Source organism: Colossoma macropomum, unplaced genomic scaffold (assembly GCF_904425465.1).
Source record: "Colossoma macropomum unplaced genomic scaffold, Colossoma_macropomum, whole genome shotgun sequence".
NCBI classification, from domain to species: domain Eukaryota; kingdom Metazoa; phylum Chordata; class Actinopteri; order Characiformes; family Serrasalmidae; genus Colossoma; species Colossoma macropomum.
This window is the reverse complement of record NW_023494785.1, coordinates 44,635,840-44,650,959: the sequence shown is the minus strand read 5'-3', so window position 1 is coordinate 44,650,959 and position 15,120 is coordinate 44,635,840. Positions and strand designations below refer to the sequence as shown.

Here is a 15,120-nt window from a genome sequence, read left to right as displayed (position 1 = left end):
TTCTTTGTTATTTTACGTTGAGAAACGTTATTCTTGAATTGTTGCATTATTTGATGGTGCAGTCTTTCACAGAGTGGTGAACCCCTCCTCATCTTTACTTCTGAAAGACTCCGCCTCTCTGAGATGATCTTTTATATCCAATCATGTTACTAACCTGTTGCCAATTAACCATCAGGTGTTTTAGCATTACACAACTTTACCAGCCTTTTTTTTGCCCCCATCCCAACTTTTCTGGAACATGTTGTTGGCATCAAATTCAAAATGGGCAAATATTTAAAAAAAAAAAAATCTAATTTCTCAGTTTCAACATTTGATATGTCGTCTTTGTACTATTTTCAATTAAATACAGGGTTTAAATGATTTGCACATCATTGCATTTTGATTTTATTTATATTTTGCACAGCATCCCAACTTTTTTGAAAATGGGGTGGTAGAATCACAGAATACATGCTCGTCAAAAACAAAAGTATGGCATTCTACTTTTCTGAATACGTTTTAGAATAAAACGAGATCACATTGTATTCACTTGACTATTACAGCTAGGTAGTCAATTCAGGATATAAATGTCAAAATTTAGTAAAAACATGAGGAAAACCCACCTCTACGCTTCTTTTGGAAAAAATCTCAGGAATGCTGCAGGCTACAGACTTACTTTTCTAGCATGTCTGTTAGCCGTCTACTGACACCTTAGGCTGAGTCTGTTGACCAATCAGAGGCTGTGTTCCTGACTTCTCGACTAATCAGAGGCTGTGTTCCTGACTCATCAACCAATCAGAGGCTGTGTTCCTGACTCATCGACCAGTCGGACTTGTTGACCAATCGAGGCTGTGTTCCTGACTTAATGACCAATCAGAGGCTGTGTCCCTGACTTGTCAACCAATCGGAGGCTGTGTTCCTGACTTATCGACCAATTGGAGGCTGTGTTCCTGACTTATCGACCAATTGGAGGCTGTGTTCCTGACTTATCGACCAGTCAGAGGCTGTGTTCCTGACTTGTCCACCAATCGGAGGCTGTGTTCCTGACTTGTCAATCAATCAGAGGCTGTGTTACTGACTTGTTGACCAATCGGAGGCTGTGTTCCTGACTTAACAACCAATCAGAGGCTGTGTTCCTGACTTGCCGACAAATCGGAGGCTGTGTTCCTGACTTGTCAATCAATCAGAGGATGTGTTACTGACTCATTGACCAGACGGAGGCTGTGTTACTGACTTGTCAGCCAATCAGAGGCTGTGTTGCAGACTTGTCCAGTTTCTAAAGTCCTAATCAATGGAAGATACCTGGCTGTATCTACCTAGAAAACACAAGGAGAACAATCCTGATTGGATCATTTTCCGCTGGGCTTTTCAAGATTTTAACCCAATTCTTTCCATCCAAAATTTAACAATGAAATAAGAGTATTACTGCAAAACTTACAGTGTTTAAATGTAAGCATGACTCTATTGACTACACGATTATAATCATGTGTTTTTTAGTTCCCACAAATCATAAGGGCTTCTCTTAAGTCCTAGAGGGTCTCCAGGTACAATTGCTTTGACATTCTCAGTCACAGTTACACATCTCACTAGGGCTTCCTGCCCACTGAATGTGTGCTTTTTTCCACCACATTGTCCAGCCCCGTTTAGTGATGTAAAAGCAGAGGTCACTTTAAACACTGTTCCTGCTGAAAGCATTGAGCAGTCTTTGTGACTGACGCTCCATCCGAGCTCCAACAATGAACCCTCTTTCAAAGCCACTTAGATTTTTTTCGTCTTGATCATCCAAAATGGAGCTCAGCTGGTCCTGCTCAGCACCTGTCTGGAAACATCTGCGCTCATTATGTTCCTCCACTCATTTATTTAATTATCTATTTATTTATTTATTAATTCATTTACTGGCACGCAGCATTTGTAAGTAAACCTTTTACACCATAGCAGGGTGTGTTGAGTGGTTGGACAAGGTTACGTTGCTTCATACTAATTACATTAGAAGTGGAACTGGAAGAGAGCCTTCAGAACAGAGCCCAGTCCTCCAAGCTAACTGGATCATTGACTTCAGGAAAGATCTTGGCTGCCTAAGACCAGCAGAGCTGCCAGAAGTAACTCTATATTGCTGGATTTTCTGCTCACGTCTTTCACCATTAAATTCACTCCAATAACGACACGCCAGACGCTCGGCAGTGAGCTTCTCGCTGGGTTTATAAAGGTGGCTCACATTCATCAATTTTGTTCTGACTGGGAGACTCTTTCACTCATAATGAGACTTTTTGTTCTGTTTTTCTGTATCGGTCATCCATCATCACAGCGTATACATTCGCTTGAAGGAACACACAGACATATGTATCCTCATATGTACATGTGCTGTACACATGCTGCAAACATCAGCGGCTCAGACAGGCCAAGACGATGAGGACGAACTCCAACTACGCCTGACTAATGATCTCCTTCCATCACCTCAGTATCACCTCTCATTTCCTGCAGTTTGTAAACCGGTTAAACTGCAACATATAAGATAAAGAATATGTTAATATAATGTCTTCCAGGCTTCAAAGGTTCATGTCTTATCAATTTTCAACCTCTTTTGGAGCGCCATCTGTGGGCTGAATGGGCGGGGCTAAACTGCTGTAGGCTGAATGAGCAGGGCTAAACTGTCATAGGCTAAATGGGTGGAGCTAAACTGCTCTAGGCTGAATGGGTTGTGCTAAACTGCTATAGGCTGATTAGGTGGGGCTAAACTGCTGTAGCTGAATGGTGGGGCTAAACTGCTGTAGCTGAATGGTGGAGCTAAACTGCTGTAGCTGAATGGTGGAGCTAAACTGCTGTAGACTGAATGGTGGGGCTAAACTGCTGTAGACTGAATGGTGGAGCTAAACTGCTGTAGCTGAATGGTGGGGCTAAACTGCTGTAGCTGAATGGTGGAGCTAAACTGCTGTAGCTGAATGGTGGAGCTAAACTGCTGTAGACTGAATGGTGGAGCTAAACTGCTGTAGACTGAATGGTGGAGCTAAACTGCTGTAGCTGAATGGTGGAGCTAAACTGCTGTAGACTGAATGGTGGAGCTAAACTGCTGTAGACTGAATGGTGGAGCTAAACTGCTGTAGCTGAATGATGGAGCTAAACTGCTGTAGACTGAATGGTGGGGCTAAACTGCTGTAGACTGAATGGTGGAGCTAAACTGCTGTAGCTGAATGGTGGAGCTAAACTGCTGTAGCTGAATGGTGGAGCTAAACTGCTGTAGACTGAATGGTGGAGCTAAACTGCTGTAGCTGAATGGTGGAGCTAAACTGCTGTAGACTGAATGGTGGGGCTAAACTGCTGTAGACTGAATGGTGGAGCTAAACTGCTGTAGCTGAATGGTGGAGCTAAACTGCTGTAGCTGAATGGTGGAGCTAAACTGCTGTAGCTGAATGGTGGAGCTAAACTACTGTTGGCTGGTTGTTTTCCATGTATGGATCATACTCTACTGTAACCATGTTTTATTCACATATTACATTAAATTCTTTTCAGATCTTCAGTTTTCCATGATACAGCCGCTTTAATCTGTCTTTCCCAATAACTTCCACGCTGCTCATGAATCACAGGCCGAACTGCAGAACTCCCCGGAGTTTCTCCGAACTGCTGTCTCCTCTTCCCTGCTTTTGTTCTAAGCGCTCACCTCCAGAGAGGCTCTGTAACTGAAAGCAGGCCCTCTCAGCATCCCGCGCACTGCCCAGGCCCAGCCCTCCGTCATGCTGCAGGAGGGAATGATTACGGCTGTGATTGTGAAATAAAAGGCATCTCTGGGAACCTCTCTGACAGACGGAGCCGAGCTTTTGCTCTTAGTCTGTGTCCAGATGTTCCATATGGAACCGTTACAGTGGTCTGTGAGCTCACTCTCCCACACTGGACATCTATAATACTCAGCTCGCTTCTGGCTGCTGCTAGAGTAGCTCTGTTCTGCATGTTTTACTGCTTTACCTGCTCTGAAACACCTGATCACACTAATCAGATCATTAACAGCACCTTCCTGAGCTGAGGAGCACAACTTAGAACTTGTTCACACTCAGCAGGCTTGGTTCTATGAAAACGAACCGTAGTGCGACTGCTCTGTTAGTGTGGTTCCTTAGAACGAGTAAGAAACTACCAAGTACAGTAACTCTGGTGTGGTTCAAGTAAAATGTGAATGCAGAAGAGAAGAGAAGAGAAGAGAAGAGAAGAGAAGAGAAGAGAAGAGAGAAATGAGGACAAGAGAAGAGAAGAGAACAGAGGAGAAGAGAGGAGAAGAGAGAAATGAGGACAAGAGAAGAAAAGAGAACAGAGGAGCAGAGAAGAGAGAAATGAGGACAAGAGAAGAGAAGAGGAAAGAGAAATGAGGACAAGAGAAGAAAAGAGAAAAGAAGAAAAGAGAAGAGAAAAAGAGAAGAGAAGAGAAGAGAAGAGAAGAGAAGAGAAGAGAAAAGAGGAAAAGAGAAGAGAGGAGAAGAGAAGAGAATGAGAACCATGTGTGAGTTTGCTCCTCACTGAGCTGCTGTTTTAAAGTGTTCTGTTCTGCCAGCTGGACGTGAGCGTGTACAGTAGAGGATCTGGGCAGCAGGCTGAGTGTGTACTGTATTACTGTGTACTGTAGAGGAATACTGCACTGGTTCCAGATTATTAAAGTGATGGAACTGCACTGTGCACAGCTTCACTCACAGTGCCACATGTCAGCATGTTGGAGCTCTGAAGGTAAAGTTTAGTAGTAAACTTTGTCCAGCAGTCGGGATAAAGACATTTAAAAGCTGTGTCCTTTAAGCAGTATTAACCCAATGGCATTTAGCAGCTGCAGTGCAGGGCCTCAGCCACCAGAGGGCCCCGCGAGCCTGACCGAAAATGAAATAATACTCAGAGCAACTTGATCTTCTTACTCCAACAGAGATTCGTCCTTTTTATTTTCTCTGTAATTTTACAGAGAGCTAATTATGACCTACATACAATCACAGGTGTAGCTAGCTCACTTTAGCCTGTGTTCATTTTACGTAGCCCACTACCCTTCTAGAAAAACCAGTACAGACCAACATGACTGGACACCAGCAAAACCAGCATATGCTTGGTGTCACAACAAAACCAAATCTCCAAAATAGTAACTTGGAGACAGAAAAGTGTAATTAACTTCAGAGGCGAACTGGAACAAGATTTTTTTACTTCAGTAGTTTGGTAGAATTTCTACAGAGTCCCTAAAGACATATGGTGATTTTTTTTAATAAATGATGGCCATAAATTATTATTTTGAGGCCACAAATGAATACATTCAGGCCACAAATTATTATATTGAGGCCTCTACCTAATATATTCAAGTCACCAGTTATTATACTGAGGCCATGATTTAATATGTTGAGGCCAGGTTGCTACGAGAAACTTAAATTGTGTCCTCAATTTATTAATTTGTGGCCTGATTATATGAATTTGTGGCCTCAATATAGTAATTAGTGGCCTCAATATAGTAATTAGTGGCCTCATTATATTATATTATATATGTCACTTAAGGAGTGCATGTTTCTGTTGCTCACTAGCTGGTTGGCTCATTTCTGCCCAGTCTGGTGTTGTGTTGCAGTGCTGTAGCTCGATGTTACTAAGTGTTACTGAGCTCTGCTAAAGCCTGAGTAGACTGATAAATCAATGTGATCAGTTATTAATCTCAGCGTTACTGAGCTCTGCTAAAGCCTGAGTAGACTGATAAATCAATGTGATCAGTTATTAATCTCAGTGTTACTGAGCTCTGCTAAAGCCTGAGTAGACTGATAAATCAATGTGATCACTTATTAATCTCAGTGTTACTGAGCTCTGCTAAAGCCTGAGTAGACTGATAAACCAATGTGATCAGTTATTAATCTCAGCGACTGATAAATCAACGTGATGATCAACTGTCACTGGGGTGGAACCCTCGAGGGTCCATCTCAGTACCTTTAGTCAGGGAACATAACTGAACCATAATCCACTGAAATGATATATTCTAAGCTGTACTGACTCCACACACCCCGTCTCGTCTCCAGGCTTTTATTTTACTGTTCTGTTTTAAAACATTCGGTTATGAAAAGGTACAAATACGAACTTTTCACCTGGAAAAACTTATTTAAGGTTCACAATCAGACCTTAGAACCACTGTTGGACCTTTGAGGGAACATTTACACTGTTTGTACCTTGATGAATGAGAAATGTACCTGAACAGAACCTTCATTACTAACAGTGTAGAAACCGTGTATTCAGTATTCAGCCATCTCAACTTTATTCTCACAGTATTCTGCCCCACCCTGACTGTAATTAATATATGCTATAAGTGCACTGCACCCATTTACATCATTTAGCAGACGCTCTTATCCAGAGCGACTGCACCCCCCACCCCAACACCCCTCCACCTCTGTGAGCAGGCGGAACACAGAAGTACAGTCCTGTTTAAACTCAGTTCAGCCATGCGGAGGAAAGAAAAACATACATGTTAGCTCTGTGTGTCCCTCTGAGGTCCTGCTGTGTTTAAACTCAGCTAAATCAAGCAGAGGAAACAGAAACACTGTAACTGCAGGAGCCTTTAACACCTACTGGGGTCACGCTGAGGTCACAGGATTATATAAGCTCCAGGTTTAGGCCTGAACAGTGAAACACTGTGTTCTTACATCTACTGCAGTTAAATTATGCTTTTGCAGATTGAACAACTTTGTTTAGAACAGGAGTGGGCGGGGCTAAACTGCTGTGGGCTGGATGGGCGGGGCTAAACTGCTGTAGGCTGAATGGGTGGGGCTGAACTGCTGTAGACTGAACGGTTGGAGCTAAACTGCTATAGGCTGAATGGGCGTGGCTAAACTGCTGTGGCTGAATGGGCGGGGCTGAAACTGCTGTAGACTGAACAGGTGGAGCTAAACTTCTATAGGCTGAATGGGTGGGGCTAAATTGCTGTAGGCTGAATGGGTGGGGCTAAACTATTGTAGAGTGAATGGTGGGGCTAAACTGCAGTAGGCTGAGTGGGTGGGGCTAAACTGCTGTAGGCTGAATGGGCGGGGCTAAACTGCTGTATATGTACCGAACTTGTGCACTTTGTCCACTGGATGGAACACGGTTCTCCACAGCCCAATGCTGGGAGGCTTTATACCCCTCTAGCCCACACTTGGCATTGAGCATGGAGACCTTACACTCTGAAAAAAGACGGTTCTCCAAGGGTTCTTTGGTACAGGCAATGGTTCTATTTAGAATCATGAGTTCTATATAGAACCATTTCATGCTTAAATGGTTCTCTGCGTAATAAAATCCTTCTTCAGATTGATGGAGAATGTGTTGCCTATGGTTCTGTATAGCACTTTTTTGAAAACGGTTCTATATGGCACCAAAAACGGTTCTGATATTACGACAAGCTTGACATCGTAACAATAGCAGAACCTTTTTTGGTGCTTTATAGAACCATTTACAACACATTCTCCATCAGTCTGAAGAACTGGCCCTAATTTCCTCTGTACGCCAAAGCACATTTTTCCCACACAGTTTAATCAAAAGCTGGTGGAAAACCGCCCAATCTGGCAACCCCGCCAGGTTGTTGCGTCCCTGTGTGACCCGCTCGGTTCTCAGCAAAAATTAATGCCGTCCCCACTGTTAATCCACGGCTCTGTGCTCTGTTTATGTAACCGAACTTAGCTCTGAAGTCCTGTTCTTTATTCCGGCTCCCTCTCAGAAATGTGAGTTCATTAAATCCACACTTATTTATTTGTGCGCTCTGAAGGCTGTTAGCACGGCCGAGATCATTAGTGCTGCTAAGACAGCATTTGCATATTAAAGGGAAAATAATGGTTTGTCTCGTTAGGGCTGGGAAATGCTTATTTTGGGAGCTGTGCTGTCTTTCTGCAGTAATTGACACAGATTCATTTCTGCCATTACACGGTGAAATAGCAGTGCTAACAGCTTTTGTGCGGTAGCTGTTGCGAGATGAGATAAAGATGAGTAATGAAGGGTTTAATTCGGTCCAGTTTGGAAGAGCCGTGTAATACAGCATCTCTGTTTCTAACAAATGTTGACAAAACTTACAGTCCTTAACAGCCTGATTCACTTAAGTGTGATTGCTTTTGCAGGTAGAGGCATTATACACAGTGGTCACTAGATGGCGACAAAAGCTACAAATGATTCAGAGCAGTGACTCAGTCTCATTTACCATCCAGCACCTGTGAGACTTTTGTGATCCAAGACAAATCATCCAGCGAGCAATTTTTCAAAATTTCAGCATCATTAAATAGTTAAAATTGCAGTGGTTCAGAGTGGTTTGGTGTGAAACGCTTCGTTCTAGATAAACTTACCAAGTCAGAATTGTTCACAGTGGTGGTGGTAGGAACCAGACGTCCACCTCTAAAAGCTCCCTCACAGAAAGTTCCTACATGAAATGGTTATGAATTCACTGCCTGATGACTGAGACACTGTTTTATGATAGTTTGGAGAACTTAAACTCCATTCATGGTGGAGGGATACATGCAGGGCGCTGTGAGGCAAAATAGTCCCCAAAGAAAACTTATTATTTCAGATTTTCCACTATTTTCCATCATCAACATTCCATATAAACTCAGAAGACTCGTGTAGGTTCACTGGTTCCTATCACCACCACTGCAAAGACATCAGAACCATTTCACACCAAACCACTCTGAATCACTCTGATTACACCTCACACACTAGTTATGAGTAAGTTTTTGAAAAATTGGTGGTGTTCCCTTTCAAAACTGGTTAAAACTATCTAAAGCACTTAGTGAATGACATACTGCCAGGTTTTGGATGCCATGAGTAAAATGCAACAAATATTCTTTATAAAAAATCACTGAAAACAAACTTCTCAGCAGTAGAGCCTCTGCCGCTTTGTTGATATAGCTATATATTTCATTATCAGTGCCACTAAAACTGATCATCAGTGTCCTGGTGTCCCGGGATAAACAAAATATCTCCCAGCACTTCTAGTCTTACCATAAACTCTTCTCTTATAGCTCATATCAGAGCATGTGCTGCATTTGTACCATTGGTGGACCGTGTGTGTTGGAACGAGGCCCTCAGTTCAGATGAAAAAATGAAAAAAATATCTTTACGATGAAGCTTATTTCTGCTAGCACCCCTATAGGCACATGTTAGCATAGGGCTGGGCAATGTGACAGCATATATTGATACGTCAGCAGACGATAAGGCATATTTTAACCCACAGGTGGAAAATCACCTGAATTGGCAACCCCACCGGGTTGTTGTGTCCACTATGATCTACTGTGAGAAGGTGCTCTTTAATGTCACACCAACAGAAAAGGCACATACAGAACACTCAACACAGGGAGGGTCACCACCAACCATACACTTCACGCTGATGGTGAAATCAGATCGAGTCCAAATGAGGTTAAGACCGAGATAAGACAGAGTTCAAATGATGTCGAGACCGAGATGAGACGGAGTCCAAATGAGGTCCAAACAGAGATGAGACAGAGTCCAAATGAGGTTAAGACCGAGATAAGACAGAGTTCAAATGATGTCGAGACCGAGATGAGACAGAGTCCAAATGAGGTTGAGACTGTGACAAGACAAAGTTCAAATGAGGCCAAGACGGAGACAGAGTCCAAATGGGATCGAGACAGAGATAAGACTGAGTCCAAATGAGATCGAGACAGAGATAAGACTGAGTCCAAATGAGATCGAGACAGAGATGAGACCGAGTCCAAATGAGGTCGAGACAGAGATAAGACAGAGTCCAAATGAGGTCCAAACAGAGATGAGACCAAGTCCAAATGAAGTCAAGACCGAGACAGAGTCCTAATGATGTCGAGACTTTTGTTTCAAACCAAAGCTTAACAGTGTAATTAGAGTTTTACTGCAAGCCTTACAGACTTTAAATACAACAACCGCACTGCCTGTATTAAAGATATTTTAAGTATTTCGGAGTGTTTAGTGGATGAACTCTCTCAGACTCAGAGGTAGAACTGAGAGAAGTTTAGTCAGCGTTGGTCTAAAAACTGATCCAAACACCCAAAAGTACACAGACCCTCTGAAAATAGCTGAGCGTGCGCTTCCACACCCTCAGAGTAAACTGTAAAAACCGCTCACAGTGTGCAGAACAGTTCCTGCAGTTAAAGAGCCCATATCCAACACTCCGTACACTCCATACACTCTAAACACTCCGTACACTCCATACACTCTAAACACTCTGTACACTCCATACACTCTAAACACTCCGTACACTCCATACACTCTAAACACTCCGTACACTCCATACACTCCGTACACTCCATACACTCTAAACACTCCGTACACTCCATACACTCTAAACACTCCATACACTCTAAACACTCCGTACACTCCATACACTCTAAACACTCCGTACACTCCATACACTCTAAACACTCCGTACACTCCATACACTCGTACACTCCATACACTCTAAACACTCCGTACACTCCATACACTCTAAACACTCCATACACTCTAAACACTCCGTACACTCCATACACTCTAAACACTCCGTACACTCCATACACTCCATACACTCTAAACACTCCGTACACTCCATACACTCTAAACACTCCATACACTCTAAACACTCCGTACACTCCGTACACTCCATACACTCTAAACACTCCGTACACTCCATACACTCTAAACACTCCGTACACTCCGTACACTCCATACACTCTAAACACTCCGTATACTCCATACACTCTAAACACTCTAAACACTCCGTACACTCCATACACTCCAAACACTCCGTACACTCCATACACTCTAAACACTCTGTACACTCCATACACTCCGTACACTCCATACACTCTAAACACTCTAAACACTCCGTACACTCCATACACTCCATACACTCTAAACACTCCGTACACTCCATACACTCTAAACACTCTGTACACTCCATACACTCTAAACACTCCGTACACTCCATACACTCTAAACACTCCGTACACTCCATACACTCTAAACACTCCAAACACTCCATACAGTCCCTACACTCTAAACACTCCATACACTCTAAACACTCCGTACACTCCATACACTCCATACACTCTAAACACTCCAAACACTCCAAACACTCCATACACTCAAAACACTCTAAACACTCCGTACACTCCATACACTCTAAACACTCCGAACACTCCGAACACTCCGAACACTCCGAACACTCCAAACACTCTAAACACTCCAAACACTCCGTACACTCCATACACTCTAAACACTCCGTACACTCCGTACACTCCATACACTCTAAACACTCCGTACACTCCGTACACTCCATACACTCCATACACTCTAAACACTCCATACACTCCGTACACTCCATACACTCTAAACACTCCGTACACTCCATACAGTCCCTACACTCTAAACACTCCATACACTCCGTACACTCCATTCACTCCAAACACTCCATACACTCCATACACTCCAAACACTCTAAACACTCCATACACTCCAAACACTCCATACACTCCATACACTCTAAACACTCCATACACTCTAAACACTCTAAACACTCCAAACACTCTAAACACTCCAAACACTCCATACAGTCCCTACACTCTAAACACTCCATACACTCCATACACTCTAAACACTCTAAACACTCCGTACACTCCATACACTCTAAACACTCCAAATATCCAAACACTCCATACAGTCCCTACACTCCATACACTCCATACACGCCAAACACTCCAAACACTCCATACAGTCCCTACACTCCATACAGTCCCTACACTCTAAACACTCCATACACTCCATACACTCTAAACACTCCAAACACTCCATACAGTCCCTACACTCTAAACACTCCATACACTCCATACACTCTAAACACTCTAAACACTCCAAACACTCTAAACACTCCAAACACTCCAAACACTCTGTACACTCCATACAGTCCCTACACTCTAAACACTCTGTACACTCCACACTCTAAACACTCCATACACTCCATACACTCTAAACACTCCAAACACTCTAAACACTCCAAACACTCCATACACTCCATACAGTCCCTACACTCTAAACACTCTGTACACTCCACACTCTAAACACTCTAAACACTCCAAACACTCTAAACACTCCATACAGTCCCTATACTCTAAACACTCCGTACACTCCATACACTCTAAACACTCTAAACACTCCAAAAACTCCATACACTTCATACACTCTGTACACTCCATACAGTCCCTACACTCTAAACACTCCAAACACTCCATACAGTCCCTACACTCCAAACACTCCGACACTCCAACACTCAAACACTCCAAACACTCCAAACACTCCATACAGTCCCATACACTCAAACACTCCGTACACTCCATACACTCTAAACACTCTAAACACTCCATACACTCTAAACACTCTAAACACTCCAAACACTCCATACAGTCCCTACACTCTAAACACTCCGTACACTCCATACACTCTAAACACTCTAAACACTCCAAACACTCCAAACACTCCATACACTTCATACACTCCGTACACTCCATACAATCCCTACACTCTAAACACTCCAAACACTCCAAACACTCCATACACTCCAAACACTCCATACAGTCCCTACACTCCAAACACTCCAAAAACTCCGAACACTCCGAACACTCCAAACACTCCATACACTCCAAACACTCCATACATTCCATACACTTCAAACACTCCAAACACTCCAAACACTCCATACACTCCAATCACTCCATACACTCCAAACACTCCATACAGTCCCTACACTCCAAACACTCCAAACGCTCCATACAGTCCAAACACTCCATACACTCCATACAGTCCCTACACTCCAAACACTCCATACACTCCATACACTCCGTACACTCCATACACTCCAAACACTCCAAACACTCCATACACTCCAAACACTCCATAAACTCCATACACTCCAAACACTCCATACACTCCATACACTCCAAACGCTCCAAACACTCCAAACGCTCCATACACTCCAAATACTCCATACACTCCAAACACTCCAAACGCTCCATACAGTCCAAACACTCTATACACTTCAAACACTCCTAACACTCTAAACACTCCATACACTCCAATCACTCCATACACTCCAAACACTCCATAAACTCCATACAGTCCAAACACTCCATACACTCCAAACGCTCCAAACACTCCAAACGCTCCATACACTCCAAATACTCCATACACTCCAAACACTCCAAACGCTCCATACAGTCCAAACACTCCAAACACTCCATACACTCCAAACGCTCCATACAGTCCAAACACTCTATACACTCCAAACGCTCCATACAGTCCAAACACTCCATGCACTCCAAACACTCCATACACTCCAAACGCTCCATACAGTCCATACACTCCATACACTTCAAACACTCCAAACACTCCATACACTCCAAACACTCCATACACTCCATACACTTCAAACACTCCAAACACTCCAAACATCATACACTCCATACACTCCAAACACTCTATACACTCCAAACACTCTAAACACTCCATACATACCAATCACTCCATACACTCCAAACAGTCCAAACACTCTAAACACTCCATACATTCCAATCACTCCATTCACTCCAAACACTCCATACAGTCCAAACACTTCATACACTCCATACACTCCATACGCTCCAAACACTTCATACACTCCAAACACTCCATACGCTCCAAACACTTCATACACTCCATACACTCCAAACATTCTGATTACTATATTGTTAATTATCTAGTAGAAGTCAAACTACAGGATTTTTGGTGTATAACAATCCTGAACTATGAATAAATCAAAATTTATTTTTAAAACATACTACAACGATTTGTTGGCAAGTAATGGTGTCCTGCGCTCAGATTGGCTGGCAGAGTATGTATTTATTTATTTACAGTAAGACAGTTCATTGGTTAGCAGCATTCCGCCCTCCTGCACTAGAAGTTTATACTGTTTTTTTCCCACCCGTTTTACGACAGTCCCCGCCCTCCTGTGCTCAGATTGGCTAGTACTTCGTACCCGGCTGCATGTGAGCAGATTCCTCTATCCCATCAGCGCACAGGGGGCGTGGCATATCACAAAATAAGCAGAAGAAACGTTTATAAACTTCTATCCAATCAGAGCACAGGGGGGTACGGCCTGTCTTAAAACAAGCGGGAAAAACAGTATAAGTTTACAAACTTCTATCCAATCAGAGCGCAGGAGGGCGGGGCCTGTCCGAAAGCAGGTGGGCGGAGCAGCTGAGCTGTGAAGTCGGAGGCTCAGAGTCTCGCGCTGCCGCTGAAAGTTTGAGCAGCAGCTCTGAGGAGTGCGAGGGAGCTTCGCGCGCCTCAATCAGCATTGATCAGCCTTAATCAATAACTCTGACGAAAGCGCGTGGCAGGATGACTCCAGCATGGCGGTAGCGGCGGCGGGTCCCGCTCAGCGCGCGCACAGGAGCGGCTTCGTGGAGGTGCTCGTGCGGGAACGGTGGCACCGCGTGCTGGCGAGCCTGAGCGGAGAGGCGCTGATACTAAGCTGCGAGGAGAACGGGCACGCGCACGGGCACGAGCATGCGAACGGGGAGGCGGACGGTGGAGCGCGCGGCGCGTTCACGGTAGGGAGGGACCAAATCGATGATCCTTAGAATCGACATTGACATTGTAATGTTAAAGGGGGACTCCACCGATATTTCAAAATTCCCCCATAATTCAGTGTGTGCGGTGTAAACAGAGTTATTCAGGGTGGTTTGGTGTGAAATGGTTCTGATGTCTTTACAGTGGTGGTGATAGGAACCAGGGGTCGCCATGACTACAACACAGATATAGACATTTTATTTACTATCCAGAACCACCAGTGAACCTACACGAGTCTTCTGAGTTCATATGGAATGTTGATGATGGAAAATAGTGGAAAATCTGAAATAATAAGTTTTCTTTGGGGACTATTTTGCCTCACAGCGCCCTGCATGTATCCCTCCACCATGAATGGAGTTTAAGTTCTCTAAACTACCATAAAACAGTGTCTCAGTCATCAGGCAGTGAATTCATAACCATTTCATGTAGTAATGTAAGTTTCTCTAGAACGGAGCGTTTCACACCAAACCACTCTGAACGGCTCTGTTTACATCTTAACCACTTAACTATGCTGGCATTTTGAGAAATGGGTGGAATTCTCCTTAAACACTGAGCCACTGTAGCTTAGTAGTA

General features: G+C 43.6%; 1 protein-coding gene across 2 annotated transcripts in view; it reads left to right on the top strand.

Annotated features, from left to right (window-relative positions):
* The first annotated feature begins 14,179 nt into the window (after positions 1-14,179).
* Positions 14,180-15,120, top strand: part of sntb1 (syntrophin, basic 1) — a 46,674-nt gene continuing 45,733 nt past the window's right edge. The window contains exon 1 of one of the 2 annotated variants that reach the window (XM_036596316.1): positions 14,180-14,528. In XM_036596316.1, coding sequence (XP_036452209.1) covers positions 14,328-14,528 — 201 coding nt within the window. In that variant the 5' untranslated portion in view covers positions 14,180-14,327. The remainder of the gene's footprint in view (positions 14,529-15,120) is intronic. The other variant, XM_036596307.1, reaches the window with a different exon arrangement.